At 40.1% G+C, this 25,123-nt stretch overlaps 2 protein-coding genes across 11 annotated transcripts in view; one reads left to right on the top strand and one right to left on the bottom strand.

Annotated features, from left to right (window-relative positions):
• The window catches only part of rapgef2b (Rap guanine nucleotide exchange factor 2b), a 106,732-nt gene extending 105,479 nt beyond the window's left edge, over positions 1–1,253 (bottom strand). For all 10 annotated transcript variants that reach the window (XM_024804044.2, XM_076889534.1, XM_076889541.1 and 7 more), the window contains exon 1: positions 563–1,253. In XM_024804044.2, the coding sequence (XP_024659812.2) occupies positions 563–631 (69 nt within the window). In that variant the 5' untranslated portion in view covers positions 632–1,253. The remainder of the gene's footprint in view (positions 1–562) is intronic.
• A 1,911-nt stretch (positions 1,254–3,164) lies between these two features.
• On the top strand, positions 3,165–24,864 carry spmip2 (sperm microtubule inner protein 2). Its single transcript, XM_004553731.2, has 5 exons — positions 3,165–3,225; positions 3,716–3,945; positions 4,237–4,295; positions 21,367–21,432; positions 24,732–24,864. Exons 1-5 carry the CDS (start codon positions 3,165–3,167, stop codon positions 24,733–24,735), a joined length of 420 nt encoding a protein of 139 aa, XP_004553788.2. The 3' UTR covers positions 24,736–24,864.
• The last annotated feature ends 259 nt before the right edge of the window (positions 24,865–25,123 follow it).

The raw sequence follows: 25,123 nt of genomic DNA, 5'->3' as shown, positions 1-25,123 counted from the left end.
ATTGTTTAAACTTTTCATGTGCACCATCTGCATCAGGGCAGTGTGCTGTCTGACTTTCCGCCCAATCACAGATTTTCTACATCCTATTCATTTCTGATCAAACGGATTTCCTCTGGGCTCCCTTGCCCTTTTCTTTGTCTCCTTTGTGTTATTCTCTTTTAAAACCCTTACATATATCTCTGCCACCCTTATTATTTGGATTTTGTTGCATGCAAAAAAAAATCAGTTTTGCAAGAGACGACGTTTGCGACTTGCAGAGATGTAAAACCACAATACACAGAGCGATGCTATACGCCACAGGCGGGTTAGAGTTCCACCAATGGCCGCAGCTCCTGTTACATTAAGTAGCCTTGATTATCTCTGCTGATAGAGGGCTTAGCGGGATGTAGCCGCTGAGACGAGCTGAATGGCAACAGTTGCACTCAGAAACACTGTTTAACTGTTACACTTTAAAATGTTGCAATGCTAAAATGTTGCAACAAAGTGACAAAAAACGGCGGAGGCTACTAATTTCCATGAAAATCCAATTAGCAACAACATGCAATGAATAATTTCTTCTGACCTGTTGCGTCCGTTCAGCCGGATTCTTCATCACAGCCTGCCGAAAGCTGTTATCCACGTAAGACGCCATTGTTTTGGAAGAAGCCGTCTAGAGGATGTGGAATTCCTTATCCTTAAAATTACCTCTATCCAGGGGCAGGATATATACAAAACAAGTCCCCCTATTGTCTTGCTTTATTCTCGTCGCCTGTGCTCAGATGCTAGCGGGTAAGCTGGGAGTGCCCTGAGCCAGGCCACGACTGGAGCCAGACAGCCGAGCAGTCTCCTCAGAGTGTCTGTCTTTCTGCTGCCCGTGCCGAATCCGGCTGCCAACACCGGTCCCCACCGGGGAGGAAACTTCCTTTAAAAGCGCCGGTCAAACTCCCCCTCTTAAGAGTTATTTTCTTAGCGTAGAAAGTGTTGTCCCTTTATTCAAGCCAGCGTTCATTAAAGCCATTCCTTGTCTCTTCAGCATTCTGCTCTGCTAGCGACAGGGGAGAAATTCCATGTAAGGATCCAGCAAACAAAAAAGTGAGGAAATAGCAAGCGGCTAACCCGTCAGCAACCAGCTCACGCCCATTATCAGAGGAAGACTCCCGTCCTCTCACTGAGAAAATCTACTATGTTTGCATTTTGATGGAGCTAAAAGTCAAGATAGAGCCGCCGCCGCTCTGCTCTGTTGTATGCCACCATGGTGACTGACATACCGAGAGCATAAAGACCAGCGGAGTTACCAGTGGACGTTACTTACAACCTTTCAAAATAATACCCCCAAATGACGCTAATAAAAAGACAATGAAGGCTGTGGAAATTTTAGGCAAAATATACATAAATAAATATGCATTTGGGTGTGTTTTGCATCATTTTCCTCACTTTTATGCAAGGCTTCAATGCAAAAATTACCTTTGTTTATGACCGTTTTTAAAGAAAGAAAATCAGTCGAGTCCACCTATATCAATATAGTAAGCTGTTATAGAGAAATATTTTAGTTTCTTCTTTAAATGTGCAGGTTTTTGAACAAGGTTATTATTTTCCCTACAAGTCCGCTTTGGTTAAGAAATCGTGCTGTTCTGTTTTGAAGGGACCACCGTGGCATTTCCTGTCTGGCTGTTGTTGTATTTCACTTGACAGAGATTATTGTCACAAGGAGGCGGCTAATCATGGGCGAGTCCATTTAACAAAAAAGGGAACGGAGGGCGTAATGTGGCAAAAAATTATGCTTTGGCTCCACCAAGTGGCTCAATGAGGGATTACAGCTGTGAGAAAATACGAAAATATGAACCTTGGTGTATAATTCATTGTTATTTGATCAATGCAGTGTTTCCTTCCTGTTTTAAACAAGCAGCTGTACCACCCTTATTGATGAAATCTAGCACACACCCTGAAGACTGAGTTGCTACCTAGGTTATTCACTCCAACATCCTTCAAAATTAAAGTCTTGTTTAGACCAAAATCCAGAAGACAAAACATTTTTCTGTCAATTTCAGGCCAAAGCTGATCTGCAGGTTATGGTTGTACTCCAGTGTCAGATGGGACATCTTACCCTATTAAATGTGTTATCCCCCAGGGGTCTGTGTTGGGGCCACTTTTATATTTTCCATTTCCCTCCCCTTTGTATCCATCTTTGAAAAATATAATATGGCATCACTGTTATGCTGATGAAACATAGTTTTACCTCTCATTTACAGCAGACTGTCTGTGTTCACCAACAAGGATGTTTAGCTGCCTTGATCAATGAATTGTGAAAAGTTTCCTTAAGAGTTCCTTCGCTCTGTTAATAGTCTGAGGAAAGTGGTTTTTATGCTTTACAATTGGATTACTGTAACTCCTTGTACATGGGGTCAAGCTTTTTCAAGATTCTGGCTTGATTAGTAAGCCCTTAACATTTAAGCTTTACAAAACTTTTCTGCCTTGGCGTAACTTAGATTATTATCTGCTCTTTTTCAGTTCCCCGCTCACGTGGAGTGGACTTTTTCATTTGCTTTACAAAGATTCTGAAACAGTTTTTCTTTTCATATTAAATCAAACTGTAAAGACTTTTTCAAGTCCACTCTTAATACCCTGTTATTTTTGCATTCATGGTTGGTAGTTTCATTGAGTTTCCGAATAAATGAATACATTTATTTATTCATTCATTCATTCATTTCATTTCATTGTGTAATTGGCTTTTCACTCTGTTATTTGCAGTTTGTTTATCTCTGCTGTTTGCGTGGTTGCTATGTGCTTAATAACTATTCTCTTTTCATTTGGTATTTCATTGCTTCATCAACAAGGTTTTGTTTTTATTATGCAGCAAATGGAAAGCTGCTTTTTAATGTACTTAATAAATAACAATTAATTTACTTATAACCAGGGACAGGATATATTTTACTTAATTTTACAGGGCTTGACATAAATAAATACATAAATACTTCATATAAATAAAGGAGTGAATGGGCATAGTTCAACACTTAAAGTATAATCTGCTTTTAGGCTGTAACTAGGATACAAGTAATGATTCCATGACAACCAGCCATGGCCCTGAGGACAGAGCAGACTGCTGGGCTCATGTTATCACCCATGGGTGGCCATTATCTAGGTGTATCTAGTCTGCAACTAGTCCAAACATAACAGGAAGAGAAATGATGCAAAACAGTGAAACAACTGCAGGACAGCCACAGTATGGACAGAGGATGATTTTTACAGGTAGGCCGATGTATGCAGAGAAGATGCTTTTATTAGTTTCTTCAACTCACTAAAGTTCTGGGGGATCAAATTATGAAGTTAAAATTTGAGCTGAAGCAATGTCTCTGCTGCCATATCTATAATACTTTATGAGTGTGAGTGTGTTGGAATTAATAAGAAAGTATTTGCTGCCAGATAACTGTAACCCAGTTTTCTGTAATTGTGCTTTAAACTGCACACCATGGTTGATCAATTATTAAATATTCAAGGAAATGGTGCATGTCCAAGCAAATATAGCTGCAACTGGACACATGATGGCACTATAACCTGAACCAAACTGACTATTTGTGCCTGTCTGTGTTTGTGTATAATATAATAATATTTATTAAATCACCTTAAGTTGAATATAGACTACATTTTTATGGTACTTAAGTTTATTAAAGCTGTGAATAAAAGCTTTGAGTTTGTTTGTATTTTTTTTTTTTTTTTACCTGCTTTATCCACTCACCAGGTCCAGATGGAATCGGAGACTATAGGCCAAGATCCAATTACTTTACCCGGTACATCGGTGTGGGTGCCACATCACCTGAGGCCACAGGTGACCTCAGTTACCTGTGCCGAGCTCCACCAGATGCCCTACCACCCATTCCCAGGCAGAGCTATGTGGGGGAGGTGGGCTGGGGATGGCAATATAACCAGCTGTTAAACAGTGGGACGCTGCTCAGCAATATGCAAATTAAGGTGCAACTAAAATCTACCGTGTGCGGCTTATGCAAATGAATAAGCAGAGGCAGCATCTTCTGTTAATGTGCCACAAAGTCACATTGAGATTTAACTTTGAGAAACTCTGATGGACAGATGATTTATCAGCCTTGTGACATCATAAATATTTATTGCTATATTTTTGTTAAGTCGCATATTTTTAACCATTAATGAATATTTTTCACGCAGTCTTCATTGTGATCAATTTATAAATTGAATCATATACACGTTCAAAAAATATTACATTAATCTTCATTATTTTTTTAACAGAAAACAGACATACGGGCATCGTTGGAGAACAGAGTCACTCAAAAGTTTCAGAGCACAAAGTAAGATAGAATGCCTTTTCCCTTTGCTCAGAGAGCTATCACACATGTGTGCTTTGTTATGTGGATACGTGAGAACATCTCAGGTTTGCACTGTGTTGAGTGATTGTAAGTTATCTACCTCCACATTCATAATGTAACACTTCCACTTCATCAGGAGCATGCAGCTCCCCAAGCTCTGTAAAAGAAATAGGCCAGACATAAACAGACACACAGACGTCATAAAAACAAACAGGAGGTTTATGTTATTCTTCAGCGCCGTATCAAAAATTCAACATCTTTGCATTAACTGGCTTAAAATTATATTTATTGGTACAGTAGATAATCAACTATTTAAGAGCCAAAACAGTGAACAGAATCCTGTAGATCTGCTACAACCATAAAAAGTAGGGTGACCAGATCTCAGCAAACTAAATGTGGTGCAAGGAGTTGGTTTGTGTGGGACACGTTACTAATACTGAAGGGTAGACTGAAATGACTGAATGTCACATTACAGGACACCATATTTTACTTTGTGGCAAATAAAAAAAAGTAACTATAGCAAAAACTTAATGTGTTAAAAAGGAATTTAAAAAATGAATTTTCTCTTATCCGCTCAGGATCAAAATGACTAGAATACTTTGGCAATTCAAGGCTTACTCCCAGACAGCAAGGTGTTCAGGTTCTGCTGCTGCAAAACAAGCCCAAGGCTGAGGCTGCATTTACCTAATTTTAACACCTGCAAAGGACCATGTGATTTTTTTCTGTTTTCATATGTTTAATGGGATAAAGCAAGACCTTAAAAAGTGCATGTCTCCCACTGTGGGCTTTTGTAAACTAATGGCCATTAAAATGTGGGACATCATCTTTATTAATGAGACTGAGGAATAAAAATGCTGTGCAGTGCCTCAAAGTAGGTCATCTCATCTTTGTGAAAGGCCCAGTTTGAATATATGATTGATTAAAGCATCTAAACAGTTTGCTAGACGTAATAAATGCAGAGAATTAGACTATGGCATAGCCATCAGTTCAGTATTTACAGGAGAGTTTTAGTGGCATGATGGCAGTGGTTAATATTAAAAAACAGGACAATATATTTGAATAACAGTGTAATATGAGAAAAACTGTATTAAAGAGTACAGTTGGAAAGCCCCAACTACTGTCACCTGTAATTCCCTTTAAAATATGAGTAAATTAAGCCTATATTATGTTTTGTTATATATATATGTATGTATCTATTGCAGTTTCTGTATCAGCACAGCATTGTACAAATCTGGCAGCTACTTTTCTAGCCATTACAAGGATGTTTTGTATTGATTTTCTTCTTCACTTTGTCATCCATGTGGATGTTTCATGATTTTTCCTTTGTTCAGGACAGTTTTGCTTTCTGGTCTGAAACATCGCAGTTTCCTGGGACCAGTATGAGACACGATTGACAAGGCTGTAGATTTTTATTCTTGTTGCAGGCGTCATTCACACAAATATTTTTCACCATCTTAGAAAATCAGTCTGTTGTTCCTGAATATATTGTTTTCCCACAAGAAAGCCAATAAAAGCTACAAATGCAGGATAGACAGGACTCTGTAAACCAGATGGGAAGGCACACAAAAAAGCACAAAGCAAAGATGAATACATTAAGTCAAGAATGAGAAACAACAAAGGAAAAACAAAACCACTGTGTCGTGATATCTTAATGACAAGCTGGGAACAGACAGACACACATTAAGAGGCTAAGCCAAATGACACTTTTGATTTCAGCAAGGAAATATTATTCATATATAATGGAAAGCCATTCCAAATCTGGAAAATACTTACAAAGAAACTGTAATATTGTAAAAACTAGCTGAACAGCACCCATCTGATCAGCCACTGGAGCCACCCAGATTTTCCCTCCTTCATTGGAAAAAAAAAATGTAATGTTGAAATGATCATTCCAACTATGAAATGTGCACATTTATGGAAATTGTTCCTTCCACAGCTCATAATCCCTCAGAAATGTCTGATAGCTAGTTTTCCGAAATCTGCCAACCAGTAAGAGAAAACATAAACTATAACATAAAAACAAATCGAGACTATACATCTGCCCAGGGAGTGGAGTGAGGACACATTAGGAACCTCAGACATGAACTCACAACTTCTTAAAGGAGCCATTGTAGAAGAATACAGCAGACCAGTAAAATGTACTAAAAATTATATTTGAAAGTTTTAATAAAAAAAAAAAAACATAAAACAAAAACAAGAGATAAGGTGGCATGTTTTCAGAAGCTTCAAAAAGACACAAGCTCTAGGAGATGAGAGGGGGCGAAGTAAGTTAAAGATCTCGTTTAAAGGAGAATTTGATATGCTAAATGATTTGCAAAGCCAGCAAACAATATGTCAAAATGCAGAGTGCAAGACACAGCTGATCACATTTATGACCATTGATGCAGCTCAAAAAGCTTCTCTCGGCTGTGCATGCAGCTACTAATCCCTTCCTTGAAGAATCCTTTCAGTAAAATATGTGACATGCATGAAATATTTGTAGGTGGTTGTTCGAGGAGAAATTATCACTTCAGAGTCAGGCTTTGCTATAGCACTGCACACTGGAAATGTGCATAGTCCAAGCCACAGACTGTATATAATACAGAAATAGAGTTTTAATTACAACAACATGTTGGTTCAGGCATGCACCAGTTAAATTCTGAAAAGAAGGGCATGCTTTTATTTTTCCTAAGGCTGACAGTCTGAGAACTGGCACATCTATAAATGTGAACTAACTCATTTAATACAGAAAATTGTGCTAGTGACCTTCCATGAGGCTCCAACAGCTCCCAACCATTACATGTAAATGTTGCTTCAAAGTAATTTTCTCATTTTATAATTTCATCTTTATACTGCTAGAAGTTCAAAATATGAACTATTTTTATTCTTTCTTTAGAAAATTATTATTTTTCACCATCCTACTTTTTAAAATTTCACCCTTTAATAAAAAAATATTTTCATATGAACATCCTGTGCAGTGACAAAAACGACTCCCCAGGGATTTAATAGGAGTTAAAGTCAACCACTTTAACTATTAGTCTCCTGCCTCAAACCTCAAGCCTGCACATGTTTTTGTAACAAATAATATGTTCTTTTTGAAGCTGTATGTGATGTAAAAGTGGTTTTATTAGGAAAAATCAATGGCCTACATGCAGTGTTGGGGAGTAACGGAATACATTTACCACCGTTACGTATTTAAAATACAAAATATGAGTAACTGTATTCCGTTACAGTTACCGTTTAAAAAGGTGTTATTTAGAATACAGTTACTTTGTTGAAATAAATGGATTACACGGCGGTATTTTCCTGTTTCATATTGTCGCGGGTCAGGACTGTTTGGGTTTTGTTTGACAGTGGCTGTATCCCAATTCAGGGTCTGCAGCCTTAAAGTACGCAGCCTCAACGGTCCTCGAGGGCCGCGTACTCAAAGACCGCTAAGGCCGGAAGTGCGAGGCTTGTGAAATGGGACGGTCTAGCCTCCGTCGCGCTGCCCAGGTTGCCTAGCAACCACGATAGCTGGAAACGTGTGGTTGACAGAAATGAAGGAGAACATATTTTGTTCGTTTGTTTGTTTCTACATGAGCTTTGTGTGATTTAATAAGTATCCGAGGCTGAGACCACAGGACTGTAAAACATGATTGTTGGGCTTCATTTCTGTACTGAACAGTCATATAGGATTAGCTAGTAAATAACAATTAGTTAATGCTGTTCATGAGACTAAAGTCAATGTAAATATGAGATGGCCAATATTATAGTTATTATATTAATCATTATTAGTTATTACAGCAGTGAGTTTGAACTCTCAAATCAAATCACTTCTATTGTCACATCACATGTGCAGGTACACTGCAGCACATGTGAGTGAAATTCATGTGGGTGAACTCTGTGTCTAATACTGAGCTTCAGTAAAGATTCAAGTTGCAGTCATTTATATTTCCTATCACCTTAAATCTTCACTCAAAGACGAGTATCTTTGACAGTGTATATGTAGATGTATCATATATAAGAGACAAATATTGTTCTTTTAATATGTTGGCATTACTAAATTTGGCTCAATGCTTACATGTATGCATAAAAAGAAAATGCACGAGCTGTGATAACTGTTTCTGATAAAATGAAGAGTAGACTGATATATTAAATATTCCTTTATTGGGTGAGAAAATCAGACCATGTCATAACTGCTTTAAGTCATACAGAATAGATATCAGAGCTTTAAACAGGCTGGCTTCTGCTAAATGGGTCAAACTGGGCAGAAAGTAAACAAACACATAACATCCTTATAGAATATGATGTAACACTATAGATCAACTTACCTCAGAATATATAAAGCATATAAACAATTACAGCAATATGATGCAACAAACACAGCAGTGCTACTGATCCAAAATACTCAAAGCTTCATAGAACTGAAACACACATTTATTTTTAGGTCCATTCTGCTGCTGATATATACTTTAGGTTTCTGAACATTAAACTTGTTGCTGCCTTTCATAGTGTGTAACTTGAAGGCCCTGAGTACTTTCTCCCACACTGAAAACACTGGGATGATAAATTTATTTGAACATTACCTAATGAGACTGATTCAGGACAGACAATTAGTTATGTTAAACTTTCCTAGCAGTCCTTCACAAACAGGGAACAGTCTGTCTATTCTCTCCATCTGTCAGCTGCTGCTGGCTCTTCCTCCTCCTCTTCCTCACACACTGCTGAGTTTGTCCTGGTGGATCATCAGGGGTGCAAAGCCTCACAGATGATGTGCAGCAGTGGGTCCCTCAGTCTGTCCTCACTCTGGACACTTGCAGTTGTCACACATGAAAATCAAATGTGTGATAAACTGCAGGATTCAAACACAAGTGTAACTTATAAACACATGTTCATACTTTTATTACACAATCAGAGAGAAAGAAACAGAGAGAGAGTGCAGGACAGACAGACAGGTGACAGTCTCAGGTGTACACACTGCTACACAACAGCACCAGAGAAGGAGGATTTAGTGTTTGTGTTATTACGAGTGTTAAACAAGAAGAGTTCCAGATGGTACAGTGGACACATGTGTGACTCCTGTGATTAAAGCATCTTTCTTTCAGCTTAATGAGTGAACCGTCAGCTCGTTCAAACACACGTTAAAGTCTGTTTGGCTCGACACCACCGAACAGAGGCAGCAATATAACATAGCTAACATTAACAGTGCAGTGGATCCTGCTTGTGCCGTGATATTCAGGACTGCAAACCAAGCAGCATCACTGACTTTCAGCTTGTTGTGTTTGTGGATATATGACTGACTTTAATTATCCATAAAATCCTCACATTCTCTGTAAGATTAAGGTCAGCTATTGTATTATTCTATTTTAAAGGCTTTAAAACCAAGTAAACACTGAAAGTACACTCAGTCATCCAGGTCATCGTAGTCAAAGGAGTTGCTTGAAGACGTTTCACCTCTCATCCGAGAAGCTTCTTCAGTTAAGGTCAAATGGTGGGGACTCCCAGATTTAAACCTAGTGGGAGTAACCCCCCACAGAGGGACAAAAGGACCCCCTGATGATCCTCTAATCGCCTGAGCCAAGGTGTAAAAATGGGTGTGGGTCCCAATCAGCCAGGGTTTCGGGTGAGCTCATTGTGAAACCTGGCCCCACCTTATCATGCGAATTCCTGAGGTCAGATGGCCCAGGATGTGAGTGGGCGTTAAGGCGTCTGGGGAGGGAACTTGTTCGAATCTCTGAATTCTTTTAATCTTTGGGCTGAAGGAAGGACAATACTCGGTGTATAAATGCTCAATCAACAATCCTTTATTTCCATACAATCCAACACTTTATGAGCATAAGCCATCCGGATGGGGAGACATGCATGAAGAGGGTCACGGCAAATCTCAAAATGGTGACGGGTTACTCAGCTTCTTATAGCCTCCAGTGGCCCCTACCTAGTCGTAAAAGCCTAAACATTCACATTCTTTCTCTGATACGGCGCCTAAGTTATGACCTCGGCTTCTTATTTTTCTGCTCTCTGCAAAGGTGGGGGTATGGAATGTGGTCTGTCTCTTCTATTATCGGTACAAGGTCCTCTGCACACAACATTCTCTTCATGATTCAGCAGTATGAAATGTCAAGAAACAGTGTAACACATTCACAGCAGATCAAGGGTACAGGGTAATGCACACCTGTCTAACAAATCCAAAAATGGTCACATTCTTTTAACCCAAAAGTATAATGGAAACTAAGCTACATACACAGCACACAATCTAGACTAAAGGATATTCTATGACCTACAGCAGTTAACATAATTCAACTACCTTGACTACAGATATAAGATAACATATGTTTAGAATAATAATCTCACAAACTCAAAACTGGATTATAGATGGCAGAGAGTTGGTGTCGTAAACCACCGCCTCTGTTCAAAGATGGTCGCTCACAGTGGACATAGATGGCTTCTTTCACTCCTCTTTCAAACCATCTGTCCTCTCTGTCCAAAATGTGAACATTGGCATCCTCGAAAGAGTGACCTTTGTCCTTAAGATGCAGATGGACTGCTGAGTCTTGTCCTGTGGAGGTGGCTCTTCTATGTTGTGCCATGCGCTTGTGAAGTGGCTGTTTGGTCTCTCCGATGTAGAGGTCTGGGCATTCTTCACTACACTGTAGTTAAGTCTGTGTTTAGGAGTTTTGTCTTTCGGGTGAACCAGTTTTTGTCTGAGCGTGTTGCTGGGTCTGAAATGCACCGGGATGTCATGCTTGGAGAAAACTCTCCTGAGTTTTTCTGATACACCGGCTACATAGGGGATGACAATGTTGTTGAGTCTGTCCTTCTTATCCTCCCTCGCTGGTGTCTGATCTTCTTTTCTGTGCCTCTTTGCTGACTTTATAAACGCCCAATTAGGATAACCGCATGTTTTGAGTGCTTCCTTTACATGTGTGTGTTCCTTCTTTTTCCCTTCAGGCTTAGAGGGAACATGTTCTGCCCGGTGGTGTAGGGTCCTAATTACTCCAAGTTTGTGTTCCAGAGGGTGATGGGAGTCAAAGAGGAAGTACTGATCCGTGTGTGTGGGCTTCCGGTAAACCTCGATGCTGAGGTTGCCATTCTCTTCAATGTGTGCAATGTGCACAGCGCAGTCCAGGAAAAATGGTAAATGGCCTGTATTTATATAGCGCTTTACTAGTCCCTAAGTACCCCAAAGCGCTTTACATATCCAGTCATTCACACACACATTCACACACTGGTGATGGCAAGCTACATTGTAGCCACAGCCACCCTGGCGCGCACTGACAGAGGCGAGGCTGCCGGACACTGGCGCCACCAGGCCCTCTGACCACCACCAGTAGGCAACGGGTGAAGTGTCTTGCCAAAGGACACAACGACCGAGACTGTCCAAGCCGGGGCTCAAACCGGCAACCTTCCGATTACAAGGCGAGCTCCCAACTCTTGAGCCACGATCGCCACGGAAAGGCAAACAGTCGTCCTTTGTGTCTTCCCTGGTGAACTTGATGTTTTTATCCACAGCGTTAATGTGCGCAGTGAAGAATTCCACTTCTTGTGTCTTGATTTTGACCCAGGTGTCGTCCACATATCTGTACCAGTGGCTGGGTACTCTTCCTTTGAAAGAGCCAAGAGTCTTCCTTTCCACTTCCTCCATGTAAAGGTTGGCTACAATAGGTGACACGGGGAGCCCATGGCACAGCCATGTTTTTGTCTGTAGAAGCCTTCGTTGTATTTAAAGTATGTTGTGGTGAGGCAGAGGTCTAACAGTGTGCAAATCTGATCGGGTGTGAAGTTGGTCCTGTCTTCCAAGTCGTTTCCTGACAGTCTCCGCTGCCTCCGTGGTGGGTATGCAAGTGAAGAGAGAGACTACATCAAAGGACACCATGGTTTCATCTGGGTCCAGGGTAAGTTTCTGGACCTTTTCGGTGAAGTCGGTGGAGTTCTTGATGTGTGTGGGGTGTTCCCCACAAGAGGAGCAAGGATGGTAGCAAGGTGTTTTGCCATGTTATAAGTGGCTGAGTTTATGCTACTGACTATGGGTCTGAGTGGGACAGCTTCCTTGTGGATTTTAGGAAGTCCGTAAATGCAGGGTATAGGCGGTGATATGTAAGGCGGTCAATAATTTGGTCCTTTTCAAGGTCCTGAAGGCAAGTGTAACTCCCTCCAAGTTGAAAAACGAACACAAGGCGTTCTTGATTTACTGGCATTTATTGCACACGGGCGCCACCAACGATGCCACCAGAGATGCCACCAGAGATGCCGTAACGATGCCGTGAGAACTGTACAACAACATAAAATAATCAATTTCCACCGTACATTGTTCTCATAGAGAATAAACAATAAGGTACATCATTAAACAACACAAATGCTTACAATTTGACCTTCACAAAATGCTAACATATACACGTGGTTACCATAAACTCGCTCGCTCTATCACAAACAAACATCTTATTTTCTATCACAACATATACAAATTGCATACCTCATTGGCCGCATTAACTTGCAGGGGTTAAATGAAACGCTTCTTGTAGTGTCACTCTTTCCCATGGTCGAACACTCCGTTGCATGCGTCTACATGTCTCTACCACCACCAGAGAGAGACGAAAGCATGCTGCGCTCTACCGAGTGTAACGTGTACCAGAATATACCGTCGACCTCAAACAACAGACTAAACATTGGTTCCACCCCGGAAACATTCTGTAAACCCTTGTAAATGTATTTACACCAACAACATACATTACATCGCACATATATTAACAATAAGGTATTTCACTTATTCATTGTAACTTGAACCATAAAATTGTCTCAAATTGCATAACTGCTGCTGACGGCAGCCACACTCCCACCAAATCATTAATGATTTTTCAACTGAACCTCGTTGTAAAGGCAAGTGTATACAGTCCCTTAGTCACATAAATCACAGAGACAAGAATTCTGAACTATTCAGCTTCAAGTAGGGTAACTGTTTTGTGGATAGGTCTTTCAAGATACACTGGCTTGTTAACTCTTTTTCCTTGGTCATCCAATGTCGCATCACTGATTAGCAGCTCGAGTTTCCTAATGATTCCATCCTCACTAGGGTACACCTTGGTTACCTTGGCCAACTTCCACTCATTTCTGGGTAGACTATTATGTCTACCCATCAGCATCACAATGTCGTTGATCTTGGCATTTCTCCGTGCTTTGTACCATTTTCCTCTCTGCTGAAGATTCAGCAAGTATTCCCCTTTCCATCTGGTCCAGAATTCATTAGCCAGGTTCCTTAAATCCAATAGCCAAGACTCCCACCGTGGTTTGAGCTCTTCTGACAGTGGTTCATCCCATCCAACCTTGCCTTGACACATCTGCTGGAGTATTTGCTTTCCAACCAGAACAAATGGTGCCACAAAGCCGAGAGGGTCATAGATGGATGCAGCAGTTGATAAGACTCCTCTTCTGGAAAGTGGGCGTTCATCCACAATCACTCTGAAATGGAACTGGTCTGCAACAATGCACCATTTGATTCCCAGAGCTCTCTCAATTTGGGACTCACCAAGAACCAAGTCACGGTTTCGTACTGAATCTGCACGTTCACTCTCTGGAATGGATGCAAGCACCTCATGATTGTTAGAAATGAATTTGTGAATTCGCAGTTTGCCAGCACCGCAGAGTTGCCTTGCTTCCTTTACCAACTTAATGGCTTCATCCTTGGTTGCGACACTTGTGAGCCCATCGTCCACGTAAAAGTTTCGTTCAATGAACTGAATGGTCGTTTCACTGTAGTGACCATGTCCTTGGGCAGCAACATGTTTCAACCCAAAGTTTGCACAACCAGGGGAAGAGGCAGCTCCAAATAGATGCACTCGCATGCGATAGACTGATGGTTGAGCCTGGAAGTTTCCATCGTCCCACCAGAGAAATCTCAAGTAGTCTTGGTCCTCTGCCTTGACGTGAAACTGATGGAACATACGCTCGATATCGCACATTATGGCAACTTGTCCCTTGCGAAAGTGACAGAGAACACCTATCAGGCTGTTCGTTAATTCTGGTCCGGTAAGAAGGTGATCATTTAGTGACACGCCTTCAAATCTTGCTGAGCAGTCGAATACAACCCGTATTTTTCCTGGCTTGTGTGGGTGATACACCCCGTGATGAGGAATGTACCACACAGGACTGTTGTTAATTTCTCCTCTTGGGACCTTTTCTGCATCCCCATTTGTTATGATTTCACTCATAAAGGTCGTGTAGTCCCTTTGATATTGTTTGTTCTTTTCAAATCTTCCTTTCAAACATCGAAGCCTATGGACTGCACACGTCTTATTGTCTGGGAGATTTGGTCGATCTTTCTTGAAGGGGAGCGGCATTTCACAGTGACCATCCGCCTTGATTTTGATTCCTTCTTCCATGATGGTTAGGAAACGCAAGTCTTCCTGAGATAGATTAGCATCCTCTACTCTTCTCTCACTGAAGTCAGACTCAAGCATCCTCAGCACATCTGGCGGTGAAATGAACTCCTTGACTTGGGTTCGACATATATATTTCACTTCGTTTGTGAGCTTCTTAGATGTCTGGAGGTGAGGTTTCACTGACTTCATGACAATCTTGTGACTGCTTCCTATAGCATCACCATAGTCGACACATGGGCTAACACAACCGACTATGCTCCATCCAAGATCTGTCCTTTGAGCAAATGGCTCATTGTCTTTACCTGGGACGACCTCTCGGGGCAGCAAAGCCTGTGGACAGTTGTATCCTATGAGAAGCCCTACATCGCACTCAATCAATGGAGCGATCTCCTCTGCAAGATGCTCTAGGTGTGTCCAAGCTCTTGCCGTTCTTGGTGTAGGAATGTGACTTAGATTGGCAGGGATGAACTCTCTTGAGTAGGTTACAGGGAGAGAAATTTTCTTCGATGAGTAGAAACCTCTCACCTGCAGTCCAACTAATCTTTGACTTGGGATGATTGTATTTCTGGATGAAAGTGTGGAGAGTTTTAACTGCACAGCCTCCCCTTTCATTTCCAGAGCTTCTGCCTTATCTTGCATAATGAATGTGGTATCGCTTTGGTTGTCAAGTAGTGCATATACAAGAATTTCATTCTCTGGGTTACTTGATGTAGATAGCCAAACTGGGACAACCGTAGAGGAGTACATGCTGTCCATACCTTGCACTACTCTGTTTGACGTGGCTTCATTTGATGGTTCAGGAGTATGTTTGCTCTCTGTTCCTTCCGTTGACTTAGCATATTTTGAGTTTTTTACACTCTCCCCATGCTCATCACTGCTTTTCTCTCTTCTGGTTGCTCTTTCACGGTCTTCATGTAAACATGTTGGGTGTTTTTCCTTACATGTCTCACAAAGACTCCTTCTTTTGCAGGTCCTTGAGAGATGTCCTGGTTGTAAACATCCAAAGCACAACTTCTTTGTCTGAACAAACTTAACGCGTTCCTCAACTGGTCTTTCCCTGAACTTCCAGCATGTCTGTATGCCATGATTGCATTTTTCACAAAAAGTGCATTTCTTACGTTCTGCATTCTCTTCAGAGTTGCTCGCAAGCACCTTTGCACCAATGTTTCGTGCCTTTGTTATCTTTACCTTTTCACCATCATTAAACTTCAGGGCATGAAGAGAAGTCACTGGGTTGCAAGCTATTTTTGCTTCCTTTGTGATGAATTCCACGAACTGACTGAAAGTAGGAAACACATTACAAGTTTCTTCTATCTCAATCACCTTCCTATTCCAACTGGCCACCAGCCAATCTGGCAGTTTTGTTAGAAGTTTTTGATTTTCATCACAGTCGTTCAATACTTCCAGACCCTTAATCTGGGACATTGCAGCCTGGCAGCCTCTAAGGAAGTCTGAAAAATCCCTCAGCTCAACACTGTCTTTGGGTCCGATTTTGGGCCATGCGGCAAGCTTATCCTTGAAAGCTTTAGCTATCACGAATGAACTTCCAAACCTTTCTTCCAGGATGTCCCATGCTGAGTTGTAAGCTGTATCCGTTCCTAATAGGAAGTAGCTTTCAATGGCCTTTTTTGCAGGTCCGCCAACATATTTACGAAGGTAATAGACTCTTTCCCCTACTGGAATGTTTTTCCTACCTATCAGGGTTTGAAATGACATCTTCCAATCGCTATACCTTAGTGGATCACCCATGAAGATAGATGGTTCAGGTGTTGGGAGACGGCTTACATTAATAGACTCTGCTATTGCTTCAGCGAGGACTGTGATACTATCTGCTTGGTGTATCACGGGATGCTCACGTGGACTCCTTACAACTCCTGGAGATCTATGTTGTTGAGTTGCGTGGTTATGAAGTAACTCTGTTATTTCCTCATCCGAGCTTATGTCTTGTTCATAAACTTGGAGTCGTGCCTTCGCCGCACTTAGCTCCTTAACAGTCTATAAGCGCTCTATTTGTCTGCGTTTCTCTTCCAGTGCTTTCTTTCTTGCCACATTTTCTTCCTCTTGTAATGCAATCTTCTTTCGATTTTCTTCAAGACTTTCAAGTTCTTGTTGCTCACATTCTATCTCTTGCAGGACCTTTAGTGCAGCTTGTGTAGCAGCTAGCTCTGCTACGGCCTCTTGTCTCTTAATGGAGGAAAGGCTTGACTTTTGTGACTTTATGCTGGAACTGCTTGCAGAGCTTAGACTTCTTTGAGAGCCCTTACTTGTGCCTTGAGAAGCTGAAGATGAAAACACTGAACTAGACTCAGGCCAGACTAAATCCTCTATCTGAACGTCTTCGTTATCTTTATTCTGAAGATAAGTGGTTGCATTGTCCAAGATTATTTTGGATGCCGCGTCACAGGTGTCTACCCTACGACGGATCTCACTGTCTGGGGAAGCACATTTGCGCAAATCTTCATATGCGTGTTTCACATCTGCTGATGCACAGCTTAACTTACACATCAAATCCTTCACATCCTCAACAGAGGGGGCTCCCTTTATCACTTTCTTAGCTTGCTTGGCGTTTGCTTTCCATTTATCATAAGTTGTAGTGAAACGATGCTGAAGTTTTTTTGACTTATCATCATGCAGTTGCTGAGCCTTTTCAGTAAGCTTTCGAGGTCTTTGACTTCTTCGTGGTTCTTCTTCACGTGACTGCTGTACATTTGTGGCACTACTATCCTCAAGTAAGTCGCCGTTCTTAGTTTCATATTCAGTTGTTTGATCCATTCTGCGATGTTTACTTATTACTTGGCACAAAATAAATTCTAGCTATACCTTTAACAGACATGCGGTTTAACAACAGACCAGCTCAATTGCCTGAAATATTAATAGCTACAAGCTTAACCTTGTCTTTAGGTGAACTTGTCCAAAACATCAAGAATGGATAATACCTTCAAGATTTTACAACACCTTAAACCTTAATAAAATATCTGAATGAATACCATCTTGAGTCGTATAAATATGGTGAACTTTGTTCCTAAACCAACAACACATACGATGCAGCACTTAATTCTACAACACTTCTAGCATCCAAATAACACGAATAGGTAAAATGACTTCACCTATAAAAAAAAAAATCTTATTTAGACAGAACCATGAACTTAGAAAGGAAATATGCAGAACACCAGATTACTTTCAGTTCTTACAGTGTTCCTTTAAACAGTCGTCAAAGTTGACCCACTTCTTAACATTTAACTTGTTTTAAATGCATCACTTAAAGGATCGTCCATGTAAACTTCAACTGTTTGCTGCTTAGGTTAACTGGCGTATGCATAGTCTTATCTGTCTGATGCTAGCGTGCGATGAATTTCTTCTTGCTCAGTGGATGACGACACCGCTACTCGTCTCCTCGCCTCATGCCGAGCAGACTGAGTTCTCACTGTAACTCCCTCCAAGTTGAAAAACGAACACAAGGCGTTCTTGAGTTACTGGCATTTATTGCACACAGGCGCCACCAACGATGCCACCAGAGATGCCACCAGAGATGCCGTAACAATGCCGTGAGAACTGTACAACAACATAAAATAATCAATTTCCACCGTACATTGTTCTCATAGAGAATAAACAATAAGGTACATCATTAAACAACACAAATGCTTACAATTTGACCTTCACAAAATGCTAACATATACACGTGGTTACCATAAACTCGCTCGCTCTATCACAAACAAACATCTTATTTTCTATCACAACATATACAAATTGCATACCTCATTGGCCGCATTAACTTGCAGGGGTTAAATGAAACGCTTCTTGTAGTGTCACTCTTTCCCATGGTCGAACACTCCGTTGCATGCGTCTACATGTCTCTACCACCACCAGAGAGAGACGAAAGCATGCTGCGCTCTACCGAGTGTAACGTGTACCAGAATATACCGTCGACCTCAAACAACAGACTAAACATTGGTTCCACCCCGGAAACATTCTGTAAACCCTTGTAAATGTATTTACACCAACAACATACATTACATCGCACATATATTAACAATAAGGTATTTCACTTATTCATTGTAACTTGAACCATAAAATTGTCTCAAATTGCATAACTGCTGCTGACGGCAGCCACAGCAAGTTATAACTTTCTTTTTGTAGCTGCTTGTGGGGTCTCGCTTTAAGGCTTCGTAGGTATTGTTGTCACTGAGGAGAGTAGTGATCTTTGTGTGGTAATCTGTAGTGTTTAGGACCACGGTGCATCTTCCCTTATCAGTTGGTAAAACAGTGATGTTGTGGTCTTTGCTCAGGGAAGCGACGGCCTTCTTTTCTTGTATTGTGAGGTTGGACAAAGGGACTTTGGCACTGGAGAGGGTGGCCGAGACTTTCATCCTGATTTGCTCTGCTTCTGTCTGTGATAATTTATTAATCCGTATGGAGGGAGAAAAAGGAGAGTGGAAAACTACGAGCTGTCATCGAGCAGAAACGGGAGCTGGAAGCATGTAAATATAATAATAACCACTGCAGCCAAGAAGAGTGCCTGACCAGCCCAGTTGTAAGTAAGCTATTAAGGCTCGACTGTACGCCGTGTTCGTGTTTTCCTCCGAAACAATAAGTTCCGTTGGAGCAGCCTCTTCAAGCAGAGAGCCTCTCTCTGTCTCTCGCTAGCAAACTTGACCCAGACAACAAAGTAAAGCTATTTTTCGGCTACGAGCCCGACACGGAACCCAACATATTAGCCAGAGGTCCCTTTACTACGGTTCAGAGCCGCGGACCTTCAGTAATAGTAATAAATCACATTCATGTAGTTGTAAACAGCATGATAATATCTTAAGTTATCCAAATACTCTTATTGAGTAACGTAACGGAATACATTACAAAATACATTTTGGGGCATATATTCTGTAATCTGTAGTGGAATACATTTTAAAAGTAACCTTCCCAGCACTGCCTACATGTGATTTTCTGTTAAAATGACAGAAAATGTTATTTTCAGAAATAATAATATACATGAAACAGCGACAATCTGAGTAAAAGGAAATGACATCTCACTCTTAGAATGAAGGACCTCACTGTTAACGTTTGATTAAAAAGCTTGTGAAAAGGTTACACCTTTCACAATCTTGAGCTTAAAAGAATCTTGCGGGAAAAACAGTTCTTTTATTATAGCAATGTACGCCTTTACTCACTGTAATGCACAATGAATTTATGAACATCCTTCACAGTGTAATCTGGGATAGAGAGCTTTAAATAAGTTTCTCTGCAAAAGTTCTGACAATCTGCTTCAGGCATAAAAACTTGTCTAACGGAGGGTTCCATCCAGAAAATAACAGTAATCACAGGTTTAGTATTGTTTATCAGAGGTCCCGCTCCCTTCTTAGAGTGTCACAGATATAGACTTTTGATTCTTATTTGAGCAGCACCTGGTAATCTGTCTCTATAGCAAAAACGATCACATCCTTATATCTGGTGTAGATAACGGTACAGATTGTTTACTGCAAGAGAAAACACCAATTTTTCTATAACAAGCCACACAGACATCAATTTCTTGGGGTCAGCTGCAATTTTCAGGCAATATCATCGTTGCAATAGGATGCTCTAAGTCTCACACCCACATAAAGCCATGTGGCGGTTGAGTTCACTTGAAAAAGAAAAATGTATGCACACTCCAAGAAACAAAACACTCCACATATAGTAAGAGTGGAAGGCAGAGTCAAAATCTTCAACATGCAGGGGCTCCAAAAGGTCTTTTCTGGTTCAGAGAATCTTTGAAGAGATCTTTGATGTGATCACCAGTTAAAAACAGTCTGATCAGTTTTTCCCCATAGGTCTAATTAAGTGGTTATTACATTTCAGGGTTATGATACATAAAATAAATAATTTCTTATGAAGTTAAAATGTATCATTTATACATAAGACCCGAATCACACTGTAGAAATGACTGGAAGCAGATTCTACCCACGCAATTAAACATTAGAATCATCCAATAAAGAACTTATGAGAAACATGCAGTATTTATATGAGTGTAACAGCCAGGATTAAATTACCCCTGTCTATCGTGACATGTCAAAACTATTGCGTGGAAGAAAAAAGAATATTTTGCCAGCAGAATGATAAAGCATCATGTATCATTTTTTGAATCATTTTTTTTAATTCAATTGCAGAATTGGTAAGTAAATTAAATACGGCAACATACGGTAGCCATCTCATATCCATATAGCAGCACATATGTTTAAAATGTATTTTTAAAACAAAGAAATGAGAATGTATGCATGAGCACACATAAATCAAACTGCACTGTGTATTAAAAGTTCATCTGTGGATTATGCATTAATGAATTAGTAGATTTTGGACTGTTAATTGATGGAAGATTAGACTAGCAAACAGAAACAAATAATTAATTGTAAATTATTTTAGCATGATGTTTTCTTTTTTCATTCACGATTATGAAATGAAAAAACAAACAAACATCAAAGTGTGACTTTTTGTTCAGCTGATTGAATTAAATATTAGCTTAATATAATATTATGGCTGGTGGTTGTCTGATCTCTTTAAACAAATATATCCAATGAGTGTGACCTAATATGATAAGATGATAATTGCACTACAATCAGGCAAATAGCTATTTTTGTGATATATGGCTATAAATTAAGAGTCGGAGAGCATATCTGAGAAGTCCATAGTATAAATAGTGTTTTTAGGCTCAATGGTCCTGTTGACCATTAACATCTGTTATCTTGTAGCTCAGCTGATAGCAGAGGAGGGACAAGAGTGAAGGTGAAGGGCCCAAATGAGACTGGAAACACAAGGTAAGTTTAAATGTATATACTCTGACCACAGGCAATGATTGTACACCATACATCTTTAATAATGTTAAAAATCAGAAATGGATGCACACGTTTCAATTTATTTTAGGTTTTTTTTTATCCACAAAGTTTAAAGAATTATACATACAGGTTGTTGCCGGTTGTTCTGGTATATTGTGCAAAGTGAATGAAATAATGAAAAAAGAAAACTAGCTCCAAATTTTTCAAATTCACCTCAAACCAATAGGTAGACCAGGGGTGGGCAATCTCAGTCCACGAGGGCCGGTGTCCCTGCAGGTTTTAGATCTCACCTTGGGGAAACTCACCTGAATCACATGATTAGTTCGTTACCAGGCCTCTGGAGAAATTCAGGACATGTTGAGGAGCTAATTTATCCATTTAAATCAGCTGTGTTGGTTCGAGGACACATCTAAAACCTGCAGGGACACCAGCCCTCGTGGACTGAGATTGCCCACCCCTGAGCTAGACCATTGAAACTTGGATATTGGATCTTGTCCAATTGTCCAACAGGACAATGATCCCAAACAGACATCTGAACTGGTTTCAGAATGGATAAAGCTACTGTTATAGTTTTCTGGTTATGATGTCCTTGAAGTCTGTTCCTCTTCTGTGTAGAGGGCCAGGGTCAGTTGAGCTCCTTCTCCTCCCTCTGGGGCAGAGCTCAATCATCATTATGCTGCCAGATATACCGGTTCCTCATCAGATCTGAATTAATTCCCAGTACTAAAGGACCAGTCGGTGCTTCCAGAATCTGCCAGATAGTCTGCTTCTACCAAGCATTATCCTTGTCGGGCTCAAGAGCCAGTACACTACCTGTCCCTTTGAATTAGTCCACTCACTATGCTCTGTCTCTGGGTACCCCCACTTGGACAACCTCCCAGCAACAAGTAGGAGAATCACTATGACACCATCCGTTAAACTCCCTGAAGAAGAAGGTAAAAACAAGGAAAACTGTGACTCTTATCGCCCAATCGCTATCTTAAATGTGGATTATAAATTATTTACATCCATAATCACAAGACGCTTAGAGCCATTTCTCCCAGATCTGGTGGATGAAGACCAGACAGGGTTCATTAAGGGGCGACAGACACAAGATAATATACGACACACATTGCATATAATTAACGAAGTTAATAAAGAGAAAATCCCAACAGCCTTAGTGAGCTTAGATGCTGAAAAGGCCTTTGATAGAGTCTCTTGGATATTTCTTTTTGCTGTTTTGAAAAGAATGGGCTTTAACAGTACCTTCATCGAGTGTGTACAATCCTTTTACCACAGGCCATTGGCTAGAGTTAAAATAAATGGGGACCTGACAGACAGTTTTGAGCTCTTCAGAGGAACCAGGCAGGGTTGCTGCCTGAGTCCAGCCCCTTTTGCTCTGTATATCGAACCTTTGGCTCAGTATATACGGCAAAGTGCAGACTTAAAAGGGGTTTTAGTTTCTAAAATTGAACAATGAATAGGTCTCTTTGCTGATGATATAATTATATACCTACAGGATCCTGACACGACCTTTCCTCGGTTGATTAAAGCATTAAAATATTCAAAACAAATATAAATTAAAATGGGATTCAAATAAGATCAAATATTTAGGTGTCTATCTAACTAGCGAAATAAGTACACTATACGAGGAAAATTGTGTAAAGATTAGTAATACAATCCAAAAAGATTTGATTAAATGGGCTCCACTTGTCATGGACCTTAGCTCAAGAATAGAGGTAATAAAAATGAATGTGCTTCCTTGACTACTGTATCTATTCACTTCATTGCCAGTCCATATACCAGATGCACAATTTGGTAGATGGGATAAATTAGTTAGTAGATTTATTTGGAAAGGGACAAAGCCAAGAATAAGATTTAAAATACTCCAATTAAGTAAAGAAAAAGGAGGACTTGCCCTCCTGAATTTCAAGGAATATTTCTATGCAGCCCAGCTGAGATATATTGTTTACTGGTGTTCACCGGATTACAACTCAAAATGGAAGCATATGGAGATAAATTATTGCTCATCATGTCATCCACAAGCAAGATTGGGAGAAGAAACTATCCAGTCTACGAACACAAATCTCATTACTGAATTCACTATTAAACTCTGGTGGATTATAGTGAAGAAATATAGAATTATAGAAGACTGTAAATTGCTGATTTGGCCTGCATATTCTTGAAAATTCCAAAGTGGACAATGGGATAGTACATTTTTAAGATGGGTCAATAAAGGAATTACAGCAATGTGTACATTAATAGATGGGAAAACATTCAAATCCTTCGAGAATCTACAGAGACAATTTGGACTGGATAAATCAGATTTATTTAGGTATTTTCAATTAAGACATTTTTACAATACAGAAATTAGGAAGAAGCTCTTGAGAGAAGGAAGCCATATAATATAAATAATAACAGGTGCATATAAAAATCCTCCATTAAGAATTTTATCGAAATTATATAATGGCCTGCAAAATTTGAATAGGAATGAAACATTATATATCAAACAAAAGTGGGAATCTGAATTACATCTTGAGTTGTCAGAGGATGACTGGCGATCCGTATGTCTCACACAGCATAATTCCACCAGGTCTAGACGATGGAGAGAATATGGCTGGAAAATGTGATTAGGTTCTTTATTACTCCTTATATCAAAAGCAAGCAGCTGAAAACACCCCAACGATGCTGGAGATTATGTGGAGACTGGGACGCCAATCATTCTCATGTGTTTTGGAAGTGTAAAAATATCAAACCTTACTGGGAAAGCATTGCAGTAACAATGAAGAAAGTGCTGGGGTATGACGTGCTGTGTGAGGCACGAGTAATGTATTTTGGAATATGGGAAAATGTAAGAAAGGAGGACCATTACTTGTTTAAAATTATGTTGTTGTCGTCAAGCAAAAAGGTAATAACAAAAAACTGGCTGAAAAGTGACCCTTTAAAATTGGAAGAATGGACTGATGTAATCAAGGACATATATATAATGGAGAAAATGACTTACACTTTGAGACTGAAATCTGACAAACACCGAAAACAGTGGACAAAATGGATAACCTATAAGACTCACTCAGCCCCATAAGGCAGGGACCTCTCCTCGTTGTTTTTTTTTCTCTCTTCCACAGATTAGGTGTCCTTTATTCCTTTTAGTTTGTTTCTTTTGTGTTCCTTTTTCATATTTTTGTTTGCATGTACTATAAAATTGGAAAAAAGTACAAAATAAAAGGTTTAAAAAAAAAAACAAAACTCCCTGCATCTCCCTTGAAGGACTGAACTAACTTCTCTCTCCTCTCTCTCCCTAGCTGAATCCTCTCCATGAAACCAGCATCCTGTTCAATTCCCCCTCTGGCCATCCTTTCCCCAGTGCTTCCGTTGAATTAATGAAGTCCAGAAACCTGTACCACTGTCCATATCATGTATGCTTCAGAAACCTCCACTATGACAGTAGCTTCATATTAAACTTCTGGAATGGCCTCAACCTTATTGAAATTGTTTTGATTTAAAAGCAGGATTGGTGCCAGGATACTAACCATTTAAATAAATTCTACCAGTTCTGCCAAAAAAGGGTCAAATATCCAGCCAGTTTTGCCAGAAGCTTGCTGTTGGCTACTGAAAGCAAGCAGTTGAGGTGAAACTTGCTAAAGGACATTTAATCAAATTTTAGTGTATATTTGAGACTGTAATCTAGACCCTG

This window comes from Maylandia zebra, linkage group LG2, assembly GCF_041146795.1.
Source record: "Maylandia zebra isolate NMK-2024a linkage group LG2, Mzebra_GT3a, whole genome shotgun sequence".
Taxonomy (NCBI): domain Eukaryota; kingdom Metazoa; phylum Chordata; class Actinopteri; order Cichliformes; family Cichlidae; genus Maylandia; species Maylandia zebra.
This window is presented reverse-complemented; position numbering and strand designations above follow the sequence as displayed.

Coding starts and splice junctions, on each gene's coding strand:
- spmip2 (XM_004553731.2), top strand. CDS start 3,165: ATGCAAAACAGTGAAACAACTGCAGGACAGCCACAGTATGGACAGAGG. Junction 3,226..3,715: donor ACAGAGGATGATTTTTACAG/GTAGGCCGATGT, acceptor TCCACTCACCAG/GTCCAGATGGAATCGGAGAC. Junction 3,946..4,236: donor TCAGCAATATGCAAATTAAG/GTGCAACTAAAA, acceptor TTTTTTTAACAG/AAAACAGACATACGGGCATC.